A 20,851-nucleotide genomic window follows, 5' to 3' on the forward strand; every position below is an offset into this window, starting at 1 on the left:
CTCCGACTTTCAGTGCATGAAGGCCTCCAAGTCGGTTTGTCCAAAATAATTTAAATACAGCATTTAAGATCTAAGAGGAATATAAAAACAGAGAACAAGCAGCGCCAACCTGAGTGTAGTAGTTTAAAACATGCTTTTAATTATAGTTTAAAATGCACTCACTCTGTGTAAGATGTAAGCATATCATAAAAGAAATTCAAATGGACAGTGGGGCTTCACAGGAGATGATCCTCTCAGGCTGTATGCTCTTGTCTGTTGGCGCTGGTGGCTCGTTGTGCCTTGCCTACTCTGATCTGTGACACTGGAAGCCAACTCACATCAGGAACCAGTCCTTTTTGAATGACCTTTCATTGACTTTTTATATTGTTTTATTTTTGCCCCACTCCCGGACAATTTTTAACCCCTCCCTCCCCCTTATCCCACATATAATACAGCCTTGCTTATGTTTGATATCTCTAGCGCAATAAAAAAAAAAACCTTTTTTTAAGATCTAAGAGGAGGGAAACCTGAAATACTGAATTAGAGTCGGTTCACACAGGGGTGACTCATATCCAACTTCAGGTCGCCCCTAGTCGCCTCAGGTCGGACAACATGTAAAAATCAATGTAAGTGAATGAGAGCCGTCTTAATGCACACTACTGAAGTCGCTCCGACTTCAGAAAAGGTTCCTGTACTACTTTAATCCGACTTGTAGGCGACTGGTACCCATTGATTTCAATGGAGGTCGCCTACAAGTCAGATCTCCGTCTATACGGAGGCAACTCTCACAGAATTATCAGCTCTCAAGAGGGAACTCCACGCCAAATTTATTTAAAAAATTTGGCGTGGGTTTCCCCTTCGAGAGCCTACCAGGCCCTTAGTGTCAGGTCACCTAGAGCCCAGGTGACAGATGCACACCATAGGGCTTAGGAGTGCACCGCAATGTTGTGGACCCTACGGCTGACTGCTGCGGACAGGGGTCAAGGTGATAGGAAGGCAGGGCCGCCAGAACACCAAGATGGATCCCACCGGGGTTAGAGCGTAAGATTCCCTGGGGCGCGGAGTCTAAGAGCCAGCAGGTGTTCACCAGAGCCTCGAGTGGTGAGGATGGACTTGGCTGCAACTGGCTCCAGGTCACGACCCCCAGGGTCCCCCAGCTCACACCCACAGTAGACAACAGGAGGATAGGGATGGTGAGGGACAAAGCCATGGTCGAGGCCACAAGCAGACAAGAATAGTCGGGGACACGCCAAAAGGTCAGGATCAAAGGAAAACAGGGATAGTCAGGACACGCCAAAGTCGGTAACGGAAAACAGTAGAAGAGCACACGGCAGGTAACAGGAAGCTAACACACAAAGGTTGATCAGCCCTGATGGCCTGCAGTGCAGAGGTTAATATAGGGCTCCCTGATAGGGCCTGGGGTGGAGCCATGCTTAGAAGAGAGGTTATAAAAACCACCAGGTGGAAGTGGCTGACCTCTTAGTCTGAACACATGAGAGGAGGTAAGCAAACACAGGAAGATCACTGCATAACCATGACACTTAGGTCTGGTGTGGATTCATACCAGACCCTTATCCAAACACGCTACCCAGCCGGCCAGGAAAGGGGGTGGGGACGAGCGAGCACCCCCCCCTCCTGAGCCGTACCAGGCCCTGTGCCCTCAACATGGGGGTGCCTTGCGGAAGGGGGGCCGCACGGCCCTCCCACCCCAAAGCACCTTGCCCCCATGTTGATGAGGACAAGGTCTGTGGGTGGGGGGCTTATCGGAATCCGGGAGCCCCATTTAATAAGGGGGCCCCCAGATCCCGGCCCCCACCCTATGTGAATGAGTATGGGGTACAATGTACCCCTACCCATTCACCTGTGAAAAAAAATGTACAAAAAAAACCCACAACACACAAGGGTTAAAATAGTTTATTGCACAGCTCCGGGGGTCTTCCGTCTTCGGGGGTCTTCTCGCCGGACTCCTCCGCTATCTTCTTATAGCTCTTTTACTAGCGGAGGAGCCCGGCATTCTTCTTCGTCGCCGCGGCCTCTTCTTCTGACTTCGGGGGTCTTGTCCTCCTCTTCGGTTCTTCTTGCCGGGCCACCGCGCCTTCTTCTAGCTCTTTTACAAGCAGTGGCCCGGTCTTCTGTCGCCTTTGCCGCCGCCGCCGTCTTCTGTTCTTCTTTTCTTCTATTCTTCTCTTCAGGAGATGTTGCCTCGTCGCTGTCTCTGCTAACAATGACAGGGACGCGGCGTGTGGTGACTTATATAGGGACATTGCCGGATGATGTCCCCGCCCATTATGATGTCACAGTCCCAGCATCCTCTGGGACTGTGACATTATAATGGGCGGGGACATCATCCGGGATGTCCCTATATAAGTCGCCGCACGACACATCCCTGTCATTGTGAGCAGAGACAGCAACGAGGCAACATCTCCTGAAGAGAAGAAGAGAAGAAAAGAAGAACAGAAGACGGCGGCGGCAGCGGCGGCGACAGAAGACCGGCCGCTTGTAAAAGAGCTAGAAGAAGGCGCAGTGGCCTGGCAAGAAGAACCGAAGAGGGGGGACAAGACCCCCGAAGTCGGAAGAAGAGGGCGGCGGCGAAGAAGAAAGCCGGGCTCCTCCGCTAGTAAAAGAGCTAGCAGAAGATAGCGGAGGAGTCCAGCGAGAGGACCCCCGAAGACCCCTGGAGCTGTGCAATAAACAATTTTAACCCTTGTGTGTTGTGTTTTTTTTTTTTATTTCCACAGGTGAATGGGTAGGGGTACATTGTACCCCATACTCATTCACATAGGGTGGGGGGCCGTGATCCGGGCGCCCCTTTATTAAAGGGGGCTCCCGGATTCCGATAAGCCCCCCGCCCGCAGACCCCGACAACCAACGGCCAGGGTTGTCGGGAAGAGGCCCTTGTCCTCATCAACATGGGGACAAGGTGCTTTGGGGTGGGGGGGGGCGTGCGGCCCCCCCTTCACCAAGGCACCCTCCATGTTGAGGGCACGTGGCCTGGTACGGCTCAGGAGGCGGGGGCGCTCGCTCGTCCCCACCCCCTTTCCTGGGTGGCCGGGTAGCGTGCTCGGATAAGGGTCTGGTATGGATCTGGGGGGGACCCCCAAGCCATTTTTTCAGCGTAGGGAGTTCCCCTTAAAATCCATACCAGACCTAAGGGCCTGGTATGCTCTCGGAGGGGGAACCCAGCCGTTTTTTTTTTTAAATTTGGCGTGGAGTTCCCCCTTGAGAGCTCATTCTGATTGGCCGCAGCAAAAGTTGCCTGGCCTGGGGCGACTTAAAATTGTGTTGTAAGTCGCCCCAAGTCGTGCCCAAGTCATGTTTAAGTCATGTCCAAGTTGCCTCCAAAAGTCGTGTTGAAAGTTGTGTCGCCCCTGTGTGAACCGACCCCTAAGCTTAGCCACCACCCCCTTCCAGTAGGGATGTCATTTCAGACATCTCCACAGGAGGTGGATCAAATTACCATGATCCCATTTCTTTTTAGTCATATAAATATGAAATATTGGATATAAACATTTGAGTACCTGCTATGCATACTAGCACATTATGACATTACCTTGCAGGCAAGAAAAAAAAAACATCCAGCAGTTTGCAACCGCTTTAATTCCCTCTAGAATACATACCTGAAGAATGAGGAAAAATCTCCTTGCTATTTTTATTTCATAGTATATGAAGCCTCAAATAAATAGAGAGAGACAGACTACTACGGCCTTATTAGAAAACAGAGAGTGCTCTGTTATTGCACTTTCCAGGAGGTGTATGTGTAAGTAATAACAAAAAATCACTAATTACTCTTGTAAAAACTAAAATAAAGTGGAACTATAAGAAATTTGTTTTCATTTTGGATAGAGTAAGGGAGGCTTATAACCCCTGTCAGTTTTTTTTTTGTTTTTCGCCATCCTTGCCTCATTGGGGAGCTTTACCTTCACTTCCTGTCCCATAGCCAAAACAGGAAGTGAAAAAAAACTGAAAATTAAGGGAATCCTTTGGGGCCCCCAGGTCTCCAGAACTAGTGTCTCCATAGGAAGAATCCCCCTCTCTTGCCTTTCTGGCAACAAACTAAATATTTTTTTTTTACTTTCACTTTCAATGATAATGGTAAACAGGACAAATAGGTAAGAGGGTAAATCTCCCTAATAGGCGTTCTAATCCATTTCCACTCTATTCAAAACAAAACAAAAGTTTTGCCGTTAAAGAAAAACTATAATGGTTTTTGGTTATTTTTTTTTTAAAGTATAAGTTAGCATATGTCAAGGCAAGAATAAAATAAAATGTATGAAGTACATATCTGCAGTACATGCTTATTTCCCCAATAAAAACTAAGACAGTTCTAAATTCAGTATTACCAAGATTACTAAATCTTTTAGATATAAGCCGTTATAATAAAAAACGTTTTTTAATAGATCATCTTCAGGTTAGGAGGAGTAACAAAAAGTATCATACACATTTTTAGTATAAGCAAAGAATAAATGTCCACGATTTATTTTACCTGCACATTTGTTGAAACAATGAAGAATATCCAGCGCAGACTCCTTTTCGTGTGCGAAAGACATCATTGGCATTAGAAGCCTGGGCGAATCTATTCTTATAACCTTGAACATCATATTCTACAGTACATATACACATAAATAAATTTGAAAAAATATGAACTTCTAATTGTGGCATATAATGAAACAGAAATGTATTTTTGGTATAAAAAAAAAACAGGCCATTGGAACCTACTGAAGTATGAATAAAGGTCATAACATGACTTGCCCACGGTACAGGGACTTTGTAAGTGCACCCACTTATTGAGCACCTTAGCCTGATTCTCAGATCTCAAGTCAATATAACCAATCAGTAAAGATAAAAACACTGCCTCCGTGCTATATAGCCTAAACTAAATCAGAAAATGTAAGCAAGAAAACATACACATTCTTTGTGCCTCTTCTTTGTTCATTTATTTTAGTCTCTTTTCCTCTTATTTTAAATTACTATGCATATTTTATTATTAACTGGACCCACCTATGTGGTGACATATCCATATCCAGGCAGCTCTTGTTTTTTCCAAGTCTGTCTTACTCACACTTATAAGTTCTTTCACTAGTTGTTCAAGTGTCCCTTTGGAATCTACCTTAAGTGAAGAATGAATAATGATATTAATATACCTATTTTTTTTTTTTATCAGATATACACATATACACTTTACCAATATTCAAAAACATAGTCACTTACATTTCATTGTAAAAATAGTAAAATAAAGTTAGCTCTTTTTCAGTGAAATTTAAACAGCAGCATGCAATACAGGTAGATATATAGTACACCAAGAACCAATTATAACAAAAATGCAGCGCTATAATAATAATAAAGTGTGCACGAAAATGTGACCATAAACTGAAAATAAAACAGTTCATATTGTTATGAGTGTAAAACATATAAAAGTGCTCCACTTCAGCCTTCACCCAATACTTGGAAACACCCGTAGTGCCAATCCTTCACCAATGGTAAAAATACACACTCACCAGAGGGATTTGCTGTCTAATACTGGAACAGCAATAAGCACTTTGTGTAAATGGCATCTAGCATCACCACTCTCGCTCAACAGATGGCAGGACCAGATTGCTCTATTCCATTCCACCAGTGAATAGAACCAAAGTTTTCAGCATGGAGTCAACAACATAATGGGCCACCAAACCTGCAGAGAATGGTGGCATGATCTCTAGCCCTGTGTTTCTCAACTCCAGTCCTCAAGGCGCCCCAACAGGTCATGTTTTCAGGATTTCCCTCAGATGAAACGTCTGTGGTAATTACTAAGGCAGTGAAACTGATCAAATCACCTGTGCAAAATAATGGAGAGCCTGAAAACATGACCTGTTGGGGGCACCTTGAGGACTGGAGTTGAGAAACACTGCTCTAGCCTTTCACAGTGTAACTCTATGTACATTTCACACAAACGAGCATCTTTAGGAGCTGTCTCTCTGTCTCTCTGTGTATTTGCATGTGAAAACCACATAGAGCTACACTGTAAAGGGCTAGAGGTCATGCCGCCTTTTATGTTGGTCACTCCTTGCTGATAACTCTGGTACTATCCCCTGGTGGAGTGGAATACAGCAGTCTGTTTCTGCCATTGTGGTGATGCTGGATGCCATTTACACTAGAGCTGCCACGACGCGTCGACGTAATCGACTACGTCGACTAAGAAAATACGTCAATGTGCGTGCAGGGCGTCGATGCGTCACAGTGGTGGCAGTGCTTAGTATCTACCGCTGCTCTCCGTGCCGCTATCCCCCTCTCTTCCCCCCTCCGTGCCGCTGTTCCTAGGGGTGCAACGGATCAGCACTGATCCGTGATCCGAGCGCACATGCCGCGATCCACGGAGCGCTCCGCGGTCTCGGCCTTAGGAGAGGCCGCGGCTTCGGCCTAGCTCCGAAGCAGCAGCCATCTTTCTACACCCAGGCATTTACAATGTGATCGCTCCGACGGAGCGATCACTTGTAAACAAACCGGCGTCATAACATGACGCCGGTTTCTCTCTCCCCTCTCTGTACTGATCTGTGCAGTGGAGGGGAGAGGTCGGATGGAAGCAGCCATCCCGCCATACCCAGCCCGATACAATACTCTGCAATGCCAATACTCTGCCAGCCAATGCAATACTCTGCAATGCCAATACTCTGCCAGCCAATGCAATACTCTGCAATGCCATTACTCTGCCCGCCAATGCAATACTCTGCAATGCCATTACTCTGCCAGCCAATGCAATACCCTGCAATGCCAATACTCTGCAATGCCAATACTCTGCAATGCCAATGCCAATACTCTGCAATGCCAATACTCTGCAATGTCAATACTCTGCCAGCCAATGCAATACTTTGCCCGCCAATGCAATACTCTGCCCCGCCAATGCAATACTCTGCCCCGCCAATGCAATACTCTGCCCCGCCAATGCAATACTCTGCCCCGCCAATACTCTCAAGGTTATCCAAAGGATTAATTAGCTAATCAAAAAAAAAAAAAACACTAGATTCATTAAAAAATAAAAATAAAAATAATAATCGGATAGTCGTTGACTAATCGAAAAAATAATCGATAGATTAGTCGACAGACAAATTAATCGTTAGTTGCAGCTCTAATTCACACAAAGCACTTATTATTGTTCTAGTAATAGACAGCATATGCCTCTGGTGAGTGTGTATTTTTACCATTGGTGAAGGATTGGCACTACGGGTGTTTCCAAGCATTGGGTGAAGGCTAAAGTGGAGCACTTTTATATATTTTACACCCATAATAATATGAACTGTTTATTTTTGTCGTTTCGACAAACTTTAGTTTATGGTCACATTTTCGTAAACACATTTTAGTGCTGCATTTTTGTTATAATTATTTACATTTCATTGAGGTATAAAAAACTTTCTACTACTAAAGCTGCATTCTGAAGTAGTCCAAATACATAAAAAAAAAGTGTTTGCCGTTTTTGCTCACTCCAGGGATACTAAAAAAAATGTGTATCATCATATATTTCATATAGCACCAATATATCTAGAAAAAAAAAATGTTAACTCATGGCACTCTTGCTTTCAAAGGGTCAAGTAACAGTTTTTAAAAAATCCAAAATCACCACCTGTAAAGTAAGAATTTTCAACTTTTCATTTAATATTATGTGACTCCTCGTGGTGTAGACCAGCTTTTATTTTTTTTCCATCAAGGCACCCTTTAAAATTCTGCAATCTTGAGGCACCCATTCAAAAATGTAAAAACTAAATTAGTTTTACAGAATGCAGCTGTATCCACACATGTAGGACATCCAGCATTACAGAGGACTTATTTTTGCAAAGCAGATACTCCTTTGCTGGTACTGACTAAGGTTCCCACCTTCCTCAGTTTCTTAACCTCCCCCTACCCTCTGCTAACATGACCCCAGTTCTGACAGAGAGGGGTAGGGTAAGATCAAACAAGGACATCCTCAGGTGTCTGACTTTCTCCTTGTTAACCTTTGATATCAGCAGTTGTTAGGATGCTGGTAGCTGACCTGCACAGTACCCAAGGCTGTAGTGCTGCACAATAAAGACCTGTGGCTTTGTGTAACAAAAAAAGGCAGGCTTGATCCACCACCAGCTTATTGACAATTTTTGGCCAATTTGGGGCAAGTTTTAGGCATTTTGCCAAGGCACCTCTGAAGAACCCAGACTGTACCACAGGGTGCTGCAGCCCACTTGTCGAGAAAAAGGCCAGGGTGGAGGGAAAGGTTTCAGAAAGGTCTTCAGCATCTGGTATGCATTTGTTTTTGTGCCAGATGCCTGGTGCCCATTGCACTCTGTGATTCATCTACAATAATACAATGTGATTCAGTCTTTGTGTCTGAATAGAGGGGGACACCAGCATCTGACATTCCCAGGAGTTTTGAAATGCAAAAGGTTTTCCAGCAAGATTGTCTTTTGCAGAGCAGAGGAATCAGCTACGCATGCAGCAGGACAGGTATGTATTCATTTATTTCTTTACAGAGGTCTTGGAATTGTATTAATGCTTCAAAGACCTATTCCAAGTTGCATAAAATCACTCGGGATTCTGAAAGGCAAATAAAGCCTTGTATTATATGTAGCGGCCATAACCCGTTGCAAGGCGGCCTTGACTGAATGGGCTTACCGGTTACCTTCTCCTGGCCTGCTCTTCCGCGTCTAGGGGTTCCCAGGGTTGATACCCAACGACACAGATAAAGTCCTTTTAAAAGGTTTTATTTTGCAGTAAAACTCTCACAAAACACGATCTCTTTGGGAACAGAGGGCACAGGTGAAGAACTCAGGTACCTTGAACTGCAGGTTTAACAAAGACTCTATTTCCACCCAGAGAGTAGCCACTCGCAGCTGGGCACTCCAATGAGGAACAGACCCCCAGCCAGAGGTCATGGCAGTCAGCATGCCGACCCAAACTTGAACAATCAACCGAAGATGAACAGAAACCTTTTTCCGACTGTACCTGGAACGTTTCCCGCTTCCTTTGAGGTACTGGAAAAGTGTGGACTCGTCAATGTCCTTCCCAACTCAGTAACCAGGCACTTCTCAGGATGCCACTTGTCGGCCCTCCTCCGAAGAGTCCTCCCCGGTCACTTGCATGAGCTGTGGTGCCCCTCCAAGTTGAGAGCATACCTGGACACTCTGAATCCTCCCTCAGTTACAGCGCCTCGGACCAGCAGGTTCCGAGACTCGGGAACAGACGGATCCCTACCCCAGACGAGTCGGGTCCAACAGGGGCCACTGACAGGAACATGCTGCGGGATGTCGAACACCCCACAACCGGGAGCCCTCACGGGGCTACCCCGGTCCTGGAACCAGAACAGACCACACGGGTCTCTCGGAACCCCGAACACGTGACCCACACCTGCTTAAGTACCCCCTCCGAGACTCCTCAGCAGGTCTGGCACTCCCGCTGATTGGCTCAGAGAGGTCCATACCAAAAAATCCAACCAAGCCTGGTTCACGTCTGTCATGTGCACCTCACCTTTCACATGACCAGGCAGAACATCAATCATGGCCTGGCCAGACCGGCATTAAGTCTTACCTACACAATTAACCCTCAGTACTGTAAGGTGCCGAGGCAAAAACTAAATTTACAAAGCGTGTGACATTTGGTCCCAAATGTCATCCGCTACATATACATTACTGGAGTATTTATCACAGCGTAGCCTACTTATTACAACCAAATCTTTTTTTTATTTATTTTTTCATAGAGTTTGATTATACAATATCTGACAGAAAAAAAAGTTGGGTTGTACCTCGGAAGCAAAACGATCCAGCTCCTTAAAGTCCTTTAAGTCAATCTCCAGAGACTTCAGGTTTGATCTGTCCCAGGGATAATCTAAATTGGAAGAATAAACAACTGTACGAGACAAATCACATGCCCCTATAAGATAATAACAACATTTTATTGTTCAGTTAGGTTTATAATGAATAAATAGTATCACCTGTATTGCATACAATAAATGCTTTATTAGGGAGAGCGATTTTTTTTAACAAGTCAATGCTTTATTTATGAATTGCAGCAGTGCAGGAAATTCTAATAAAGCCCATCTAAACGTAATTTTCAGCTAGTCAATGAAAAGCAATGAAAAGTTTTGTAGTTGTACAGGAGGAAACAGGCTAAGCAGGAGTAAAACAGAGCATTATACATGGAGTGTACGCGGTTAACAGTAGGAGAGCACTATTACTAGTTTGGATGAATACAAACTAGCCTTAAATTCACAAGTTGATCAGTTTGAGGTAACATAAGTAGAAAGAGGAGAGCCCAGAGAGTAATTGGACAAATAATGTTGAGGCTTAGGGAAGCAAGTGAGAGCGATCATAGGCATGTGATAAGATGTTGTAACCAGGGTTCCCAACTTCTATGGTGATATATTATTTTCTTATAAGGAAGGAATAGTGGTATTGACTTACAGAAATGAGAACTGTTTTGAGGTTGAAACAAATTGCATTCAGTTACATGCAATTCATTTTCTCACAGCAAACAAGGTTTCATGTAAGAACACTGTCAGAAATGTATCTGCTTACGGATCAGGGAAACAGCCTAGCAGGTACTGCTTGGGGTATAGGGTTAATGGAGAACCCATTTGGTCACAGAAAACCACCACTTGTGCATAGAACCCCAAGGAAGAGCAATTTGAAAATGTATATAAATAAATACAGTAAAAAGGAAATATGAATTAGATCTTAAATGTATACTTTAGTCAAAAGCACAGAATGAGTTCTGAAATGCATACAGGGTACACATTTTTGTGGCTTCAGTTTTTCATCCAGGAAGAGATGTAACACAAATCACAACTGGTTTCACCACCTCAAAGTAAAGGCAGAGCTGCTTGTTCATGCTATCGTGTCTTCCCATGCATGTCCAGATGTTTTTACATTATACCAGACAGCATCTGGACTACATAATTAATTTTAAATAACAATATTTTTTCATCAATATTTTTTTCCTATTTTTATATCGCAATACGTTTTTATTCCCTACCTCACAGTAAGTGCCCCATCCCAATCACCATTGCTTAGACCAAAAGATAGTAACCCAAGGGACATGACAGCAGCTGTAATTTCTGCACTATGTATGAGCCCAACTCCTGTTTGTATTGATGTACACACTCCATCCATCTCAGTTTGGGAAGAGGAGGGGGAGAGGATGTATTCTGGCATATTTGCCTTGGTTGCCAGATGACCTTGTCCAGCACTGTCTATATAAATCTCATTTGACTGCAGTGTACCTTTAACCACCTCAGTCCTGGAAGGATTTACCACCTTAATGACCGGGCAATTTTTTGCGATACGGCACTGCCTCGCTTTAACTGACAGTTGCCCGGTCGTGCAAAATTGATTGTCCTTTTTTTCCCACAAATATAGCTTTTGTCAGGGCTGGGCTCAGCCCTTCCTTCTCAAAGCTGGACGCTCAGCTGTCGGCTAGTTGTCAGCTCCTATCTCTCCACAGTGACTCACCTGTTGATGATATCCTGCTCATCAGTCCTGCCTACTTAAGCTATCCAGTCCAGATGATCTCTGCCTTTGCCTTGGTCCCATCTCTAGAGATGCTCTGCTCTGTTCCTGTTAAAGACTTGCTTGGCTGACATTCCTTCTGGCTCCAGATCCTGCTCATCAGTCCTGCCTACTTAAGCTATCCAGTCCAGATGATCTCTGCCTTTGCCTTGGTCCCATCTCTAGAGACGCTCTGCTCTGTTCCTGTTAAAGACTTGCTTGGCTGACATTCCTTCTGGCTCCAGATCCAGATTGCTGTTCTACTACGCTCATCTCTGGCTCCCTGACTCCCTGACATTTTGGCTTGTCTGACTATCCATTCCAGTTCCTGAACTCTGGCTATGTTTTGACTACGTTTACTCCATTTGCCTTTTTTATTATTATTATTAAACAAGTGATTTAACTGTACTTCTGTCTCAAACTGATTCATGGTTTCTGACAGTAGGCGAAGGCCAGGAATTCAGAAGATGCAGTGAATCCACTTGTTGGTAATATTTTTTCCAGATTGGATGAGCAGGATCACCGCATGGATCAGTTTGCCATGGCGTTACAAAAGCTCCTGAGTCACACGGTTCACCTGGAATCTCCCACTGTGGCTGCTCCAGTACTACCTGTGTTGCAGACCATCCCTGCTGCTGCTCCAGTCTCTGTGCTGGCACCCACCTCATTTTCAAACAGAACATTGACGTCAACATACTCGAAAACATAACATTGCCATGGATGGATCACCACGCCATCAAATTCAAAATAGCTACCAACATCACCAACAAAAAACGGAATCCTGTAACAACAACGCACTGGACCAGATCGCATAAAAAACTGTACTCCGAATCCTTCAAATCCACTCTGTCCAACAAGATAACTACAATAACCTTAAACCACTCTACGGAGAAAACACTCAACTCCCTGAACAGGGCATTGCTGCAATCAGCAGACTCGGTAGCACCAAAACACAGGGCTCTCATCAGGAAGAAAAACTCTGGATGGTTTAATAGCTCCCTCGCCGTACTAAAGCAAGAACACAGAAGAGCGGAAAGAACATGGAGAAGAAATACCACCGAGGAAAACCACTTTAACTACAGAGGTCTCACAGAGAGTCATCGGAAAGCAATCTTCAAAGCCAAAAAGGACCACTTCTTATATACAATCTCAACGGCTGCAAACCAACCATGGGGACTGTTTAACAAGGTTAATCAATCACTGAATCCGCTGTGCCTAGAACCCCAGAAAGTGAATCCCAGGATTACTGTGACAAACTGTCGGATTTTTTCATCGATAAAGTCAAAACCATCAGGGAAACAATTTGTCAGAAGAAAACATCCAACCTCAGCCAGCAAATACATAAAGAGGATGTCTGCACCAACATACCGCAACCGCCAAAATTTTCACTATCCCCAATTACCGTAGACACCACAAAAAACATCATTAGTAAACTGCGTGACAGTACCTCACCTATTGACATCATCCCCACAAAACTACTGAAAGAATGCTCCGACATCGTGGCTCCAACCATAACCCACCTCATAAACAGATCATTCCACGGAGAGATTGTTCCCAGCATCCTCAAACAAGACATAGTCAAATCTCTACTCAAGAAACCAAACCTGGACCCTCAGGATCCAAACAACCATAGGCCAATTACAAGCCTCAACACCATTTCTAAGATCATGGTGAAAGCTGTAGTACATCAGCTACAACTTCACCTGGATACTCACAAACTCCTGGACCCGCTGCAATCAGGCTTCCGCCCGGGTCATGGAACAGAAACAGCTCTCCTCAAGATTTGGGATGACGCCCTCGAAGCAGCAGATGACGGAGAGCCGTGTCTCCTCGTACTGCTAGACCTAAGTGCAGCGTTTGATACAGTAGATCACAATACTTTACTCGTCCGCCTCACAGAAGTAGCCGGAGTCCAAGACATATATCTCCAATGGTTTTTCATCCTTCCTAGGAAATCGATCACAGACAGTGAAACTAGGAAAATTCCTCTCCGAAACTCGGCAGTCACCTGCGGAGTCCCTCAAGGCTCTCCTTTGTCATCCGTTCTCTTCAACATTTACATTCGCCCACTCCTTCAAATCATCAGATGCTCAGATCTCTGCTTCCACTCTTACGCTGACTACACGCAACTTTATTTCCGGATCAATGGAAAAAAAGGTCACAAACAACAACTTGAAAACTGCCTCAAATCAATAGAGGACTGGATGACCACTAACTTCCTTCAGCTGAACGAATCAAAGACAGAGCTTCTTATCTTACACCCAAATCATAATCCCGCAACCAAAACCTCAAAGTGAAGAGTCTCGGGGTTATTTTAGATGCACAAATGTCAATGGATGCGCAAATAGGATCTGTAGTCAGTGGATCTCACCATCTGCTGCGCATGCTTCGCAGACTCATCCCTTTTATCCCAAAAAATCACAAAGCAGTGGTAGTTGGAACAATCATTAATTCACAACTGGACTACGCAAATTTGCTTTACATAGGATTACCAAAATATCAACTTGCGCGATTACAACTGATCCAAAACAGGGCGGCAAGGCTGATAACAGGAAAAAAAACCCTGGGAATCCATCTCTCCTTCACTGAGGAGCTTACATTGGCTAACCATAAAAAATCGGATCACGTTCAAGACCCTTTGCCTCACCCACAAATGCGTGCATAGAGAAGCTCCGCAATACCTAATGGAGAAAATAAATCATTACACACCAAACCGCAGTCTTCGATCAGCCAACAAAAACCTCCTCCTCGTGCCCAAAGCCCGGTATAAATCCAAGGGGGATCGGAGATTCGCTGTCCAAGGGCCTCGGCTATGGAATGCTCTACCAATCAACATCCACCTGGAATAAAATCACCTGGCTTTTAGGAAAAAACTCAAGACCTTCCTCTTTTAGCAGATGATCAAAGCTCGCCACAGTGCCTAGAGGCGATTCAGTTTGCATTGTGCGCTATACAAGTATTTCATTCATTCATTACCTCTATAAGAGGTATGTCTGGTTCCGCTCCACTTCCCCAGCGATTTGGGGGTGATCCAGTCCAATGCAGAGGGTTTCTCAACCAGGTTGAGATATACTTTGAGGTGCTGCCCCAGGTGTTTCCCACAGACAGAAGCAAAGTAGGTTTCGTGATATCTTTGCTTTCTGAGAGAGCCTTGGCCTGGGCAAACCCTCTATGTGAGATACAAAAACCTGATGTCTTGAGTTTACCCTGAGTTTTTAACTTCTTTCAAAAGGGTATTTGACGTTCCCTCATGCTCTGCTTCTGCTGCCAAGTGCCTCATGTCCATCAGAGTACAAGAACTGTTGCCAATTACGCCATTGAATTCCGTACTCTGGCAGCAGAGGTTGCTTGGAACAATGAGGCCCTCATGGCTGCTTTTTCTCATAGTCTCCTGGATACCAACACGGATGAGATAGCAGTCTGAGATATACCCACTGAGCTGGAGAGGTTGATCACGTTTGCCATCCTCATTGACTCCAGACTAAGAGAAAGACTCTTTTAAGGAGCGTTTGTGGAAGCCTCCTGTACATTTGTCTCCGAACTTTACAGTCCCACCCTTGCCTCCCTCACCTCCCATGCCTCCTGGTACCGAGTCAGTCTGTGAAGACGAATCCATGCACTTGGGCTTCACGTGCCTCTCTGTGGATTAGAGAACCATTAAGAGGAGGGAGAGATTGTGCCTTTATTGTTGCCAGGCAGATCACTTTTTGAAATCTTGTCCTGCCCATCCAGGGAATGCCCGAACCTTGAGGTCCTGTCACAGACAGACCTTAGGTGGCGTTGTTTTGTCCCCAGTTATTATTAGGGAAGTAATTTGAATCAAACTCACCATCTCCCTGCGCAAAGACGCACACAAATTTGCCATGGATCGGCGCTCCGGCGCACGCACATTCGCAGCCCTACTGAGAGGCGTGCGCGCTCAAGCACACGCATAACGTGAATTCCCTGACCAGCCTATAAAAGGATCCTCAGCATACAGACAAGTTGCTGGTTTGTCTCAGCTCACCTGTGTTTCCCTGCTTCCTGTTCCTGTTTGCCACTTCCTGTTTTGACCCGGATTGCCTGAAGACTATGCTGATTCTCTCCTGACCTGACCCCTGGCTTGTTTAAACGAACTTCCTGCTCTTAGCCTTGCTGCGCACTGGACTGATACTTGTGTTTGACCCTCGGCCTGCCTCTGGATTATTCTCTGTCTGCTGCACTTAGCCTTGCTGGCTCCAGGACTGATCACCTGTGTTTGACCCTCGGCCTGCCTCTGGATTATCCTCTGCACTCAGCCTTGCTGGCTCCAGGACTGATTACTGGTGTTTGACCCTCGGCCTGTTTCTGCACTTTCTTTACTTGTTTTGCAGACCTGCTGGTTGCTTACCTTCTGGTCCGGTCCATCCTGCACAAGCCTTCGTCCAGACCTTCACACAAGTCAGGTATCCCGCTGGAGGCTTGTGCCTCTTGGTGCAACCCATTCCCTGTATCACCTCCAGGGGTGGTGTGCGCTGAGTCGCAACAGCCACCACTCTCTGCATCTTGGCCTCGGTGAGTACCTCTTTGCTGATAGTTATCCAGAAGGATAAGCCTTGGTTTCGGTCACCCTTTCTTGGGCTGAGTCGTCAGTCAAGATACAGACTCTAATCGACTGGGGCAGCAGGCCTGTTCATTGATTCTGCCTTTGTATCGAAGCACTCGATTCTGCTGCAGCTGTGTGACACTCCACTTGCCATTGAGGCTCTTGATGGAAGACCTCTACAGCCTGCCCATGTGACTCGTGAGACTGTTCCATTGTCCATGGCCGTAGGGGCTCTTCACCATGAGATAATCCAATTCCAATTTATTTCCTCACCTAAGTTTCCGCTGGTTATTGGTTATCCTTGGTTACAGAGGCACAACCCCTCTTTTGATTGGATCCATGCTGAGGTTCTCTCCTTGTCGCCACAATGCAGTAAGACATGCTTCCAGAAGTTAGCCAATGCCCTGTGCATCTCTTCACTCTCAAAGCCGGAAAAGTACTGTCATTTTAGCGATGACTTTGACAAAGGTCAAGCCGGTAGTTTGCCTCCACAACGGTCGTATGATTGCGTAATTGACCTTCAACCTGGTGCCATACCCCCTCGTGGCCGGGTTTACCCCTTGTCGGTCTTGGAGTATTTCTCGGGGTTTCATCCGCAAATCCTTGTCTCCTGCTGGTGCTTGCTTCTTCTTTTTGAAGAAGAAGAGTGGCGAACTGAGACCTTGTTGAGATTATAGGGTCTCAATTGTTTAAGAATGCCTATCTGATTAGTTGATTACGGAGTTATTTGACTGCCTCTAGTTAGCAACGGTTTTCACAGCTTTATTTGTGAAGGGCATTCAATCTCATGAGGATTAAGGAGGGCGACGAGTGGAAAACTGCATTTAATACCAGAGCAGGCCAATATGAGTACCTGGTAATGCCTTTTGGCTTTTGTAACGCCCAGCAGTTTTCCAAGAATTTATTAATGAGGTCCTCCGAGATTTGTTGCCGTTATGTGTGGTGGTTTATCTCAAACGATATCCTCATATTTTCCAAATCCCTGAAGAGCCACCACACAGATGTCTGTCGTGTGCTTCAGAAACTAAGAGAGAACAATCTCTATTGTAAATTGGAGAAGTGTAAATTCCATCTTGAACAGGTTAAATTCCTGGGTTATCTCATTTCCACTGCTGGTTTTTTGATGGACCCAGAGAAACTTTCAGCAGTCCTACAGTGGCCCGACCCGTGGGTTTAGGTCCTCTGCAGTTTTTTCTTGGCTTTGCCAACTCTTATCGGAAGTTTATTCGTAACGTCTCTGGTCAAGCCCCTGACTGATATGATCAGAAAGGACGTTAACCCACAGAGTTGGTCTCCGGCGTCCATTAAGGTCTTTGAGAGTCTCAAGGCTGCCTTTGTTTCTGCTCCTGTGTTGGCACATCCGGATCCTACGTTTCCTTTTATCCTTGAGGTTGATGCTTCTGAGACTGGAGTTGGCACCCTTCTGTCTCAACATCCTACCTCAGAGCGCTATGCATCCTTGTGGCTACTTTTCCAAGAAATTGTCACCTGTGGAGTCATGAAATAATGGAGACATCTCCTCAAAAGGTACCACTGTGCCGGGTTCTTATTTTTACTGACCATAAGAATCTCACATTCTTGTATGAGGCCGAACGTCTCTCTCCCAGAAGGGCGCAATGGGCTCTTTGCTTGTCTAGTTTCAATTACATTGTCTCATTCTTACCTGGTACTAAGAATGTAAGGGCTGTCGCTTTGTCACAACAATTTTCCTCCACTTCCAAGATGGAGCTGTTCCAGTTCCTGTGATTCCCCCTGATCATATTTTGGTTACGGTTCGCACCAGTCTAACTTCTCCTTTGGGTGACAACATTCTTGCTGCTCAGGTCCATGCTCCTCCTGAGAAACCTTGTAAATGCTGCTTTGTCCCAGAGAGTCTCCATACTGCGGTGCTCCAGACTTACCATTCTCCCAAGGCTGCTGGCCCCCCTGGGAAGAATCTACTCTTTTGGGCCATTTCCCAACAATTCTGGTGGCCTAGTCTATGTGCTGATGTAACTGCCTTTGTAGCTGCCTGTTCTGTGTATGCTCAGAGTAAGACTCCACGATACCTTCCAGTGGGCATCCTACAACCCATACCCAATGGAGAGTCAATGGACCTACCCATCTATGGATTTCATTGTGGAGTTACCCAACTCCCAGGGCAACATGGTGGTTGACTGGTTCTCGAAAATGTCCCATTGTATTCCACTTAAGAAGTTGCCCACTTCTAAGGAACTGGCATGCCATTTTTGCTCAGGTGATCTTTTGCTTACATGGGCTACCCAAGGTGATTGTCTAAGGACAACCCAGACAGGGGTAGTCAGTTTGTCTCTCGGTTCTTGTGAACCTTTTGTGCACAGTTGGGAATTCAGGTTGCATTCTCCTCTGCGTATCACCCGCAGTCTAATGGGCCCACAGAACAAGCCAATTAGTCCTTGGAGAAATTCCTACGTTGTTATATTTCTGACCATCATAACAACTGGTCAGACCTCTTACCGTCGGCGGAGTTTGCTCACAATAGTGCCTTGAATTCTACTTCCCGATTGTCCCCGGTTATGGCGAACTATGGTTTCCAACCTTCCATGTTGTCTGACTCATTTGTTCCGCAGAGTATTCCTGCGTTAGAGGAGCATCTCCATGGTCTTTGTTCCACTTGGGCACAAGTCCAGGAGGCTTTGCGACATGCTAATGATAGGTGCAGACTCCATGATGACCGCAGGCGCCTGCCTGCGCCTTCCTACCAGGTTGGGGACAGGGTCTGGCTGTCATCTCGCAACCTCCGACTTTGTGTTCCCTCTCTGAAGTTCGCTCCTCGGTTTATTGGGTATTTCTGTATTCTTCGCAGGATTAAACCAGTGGCTTACGCATTAGACCTTCCTTCTAATATGCACATTTCGAATGTATTTCATGTCTCCTTATAAAAACCTTTGGTCTGCAACCACTTTACCACCTGAGTGCCTCATCCTCACCCTGTACAGATTGAGAACCATGTATGAGTATGAGGTACAGTCCATTGTTGACTCCTGTAGGTTCAAGTGGGCGCATATAGTACCTGGTACATTGGAAAGGGTATGGTCTGGTGGAACGCTCTTGGGTCTCATCCTCAGTCGTACATGCCCCTGTCCTCCTCCGTGATTTCCATAGACGTTTTCCCCTCAAGCCTGGTAGTCCTTTGAGGGGGAGGGGTCATTGAGGAGGGGGTACTGGCAGGGCTGGGCTCAGCCCTTCCTTCTCAATGCTGGCCGCTCAGCTGTCGGCTAATTTCCAGCACTCCTGGAAAAGAAGTGGAATGTTATGCAATGGCCAAGTCAATCACCTGACCTGAATCCGACTGAGCATGCATTTCACTTGCTGAAGACAAAACTGAAGGGAAAATGCCCAAGAACAAGTAGGAACTGAAGACAGTTGCAGTAGAGGCCTGGCAGAGCATCAGCAGGCATGAAACTCAGCGTCTGGCGATGTCCATGCGTTCCAGACTTCAGATGGCAATTGACGGCAAAGGATTTACAACCAAGTATTAAAAAGTGAAAGTTTGATGGATGATTGTTAATCTGTCCCATTACTTTTAGTCCCTTAAAAAGTGGGAGGCACATATACAAACTGGTTTAATTCCTACACCGTTCACCTGATTTGAATGTAAATACCCTCAAACTAAAGCTGAAAGTCTGCAGTTAAAGCACATCTTGTTTGTTTAATTTCAAATCCATCGTGGTGGTGTATAGAGCCAAAAAGATTAGAATTGTGTTGATGTCCCAATATTTATGGACTTGGCTGTATAATATATATATATATATATATATATATATATATATATATATATATATATATATATATATATAATTTTTTTTTTTTTTTTTTTTTTATTGCATTTAATATCACTTTAGCTGTCTCGCATTGAAGTTTTATCTCCTACAACTCTATAAACACTGCCGACAGTGACTGCAGCGTATTCCTTTTCTCCTAAATTACTGTAATGTGTATATTATAAAATACAATACTAGTCCAAATAAATGTGCACATGGACTGAAGAAGCTGCGAGGGTCTGTTTTGCACCCTGCTACAAAAATTATACACTTTCTATAAATATACTTTAATTTTTACCAAATTGTCCAGAGTGTTTGACTTTTGGCTTTTTTGTGTCTTGAAGGCCACTGGCATCCTTCACTTCTTCTGAAAAATGAAAAACATACTCAGCTTGGACATTTTGCATTCCCCTCTCACTTTCCAGAAATACAGTTCTCCTACATGTCTAATACATTTGTTTGAATTGGAAATAAATCAATTCATCTCTATTGACAGAAGTACCTAGTGATGCATTTCTCTCTTTTAACCACTTCAGCCCCGGAAGGATTTACCCCTTCCTGACCAGAGCACTGTTTACAATTTGGCACTGTGTTGCTTTAACTTCTAATTGCTCGGTCATGCAATGTGGCACCCAAACAAAATTTGCGTCCTTTTTCTTCCCACAAATAGAGCTTTCTTTTTATGGTATTTGATTGCCTCTGCGATTTAAATTTTTTGCGATATAAAGCGAAAAAATACAGATGGTCCACAATAGATCTATAGAGATCTTCAGTGAAAAATAGCGAATAAAAATCAAGTGACGTAAAATCAACTCTTTCCACCTGAATGCCGGGTTGGCCAGTGAATGGGGGAAGTACGGGTGCTGCAGAAGTGGTGGGTTCCCAATTAGGATTGGCGAATGCAGCAGGAAAGGCACTGTGGGCACGACGGGCCTGCCTTTGTCTTCTTCTTGGTGGCAGCGGGACACTACTTGTGCTTGCCAACTCACCAGCTTGAACTGCATTTATGGGACTCGCCATTTCACCACGTGATACTGCAGTGCTGG

General features: G+C 45.1%; 1 protein-coding gene across 5 annotated transcripts in view; it reads right to left on the reverse strand.

The window, feature by feature from the left end:
• Positions 1 to 20,851, reverse strand: part of KY (kyphoscoliosis peptidase) — a 105,157-nt gene that overhangs the window by 8,903 nt on the left and 75,403 nt on the right. For 2 of the 5 annotated variants that reach the window (XM_077488646.1, XM_077488642.1), the window contains 4 exons: positions 20,104 to 20,172; positions 9,719 to 9,846; positions 4,978 to 5,086; positions 4,463 to 4,580 (listed from right to left, as the gene is read on the reverse strand). In XM_077488646.1, coding sequence (XP_077344772.1) covers positions 4,463 to 4,580; positions 4,978 to 5,086; positions 9,719 to 9,846; positions 20,104 to 20,172 — 424 coding nt within the window. The remainder of the gene's footprint in view (positions 1 to 4,462; positions 4,581 to 4,977; positions 5,087 to 9,718; positions 9,847 to 20,103; positions 20,173 to 20,851) is intronic. The other 3 variants (XM_077488643.1, XM_077488645.1, XM_077488644.1) reach the window with 3 other exon arrangements.

This window comes from Lithobates pipiens, unplaced genomic scaffold (genome assembly GCF_037356315.1).
Source record: "Lithobates pipiens isolate NorthernLeopardFrog02 unplaced genomic scaffold, aLitPip1_a1.2 Scaffold_18, whole genome shotgun sequence".
NCBI classification, from domain to species: Eukaryota; Metazoa; Chordata; class Amphibia; order Anura; family Ranidae; genus Lithobates; species Lithobates pipiens.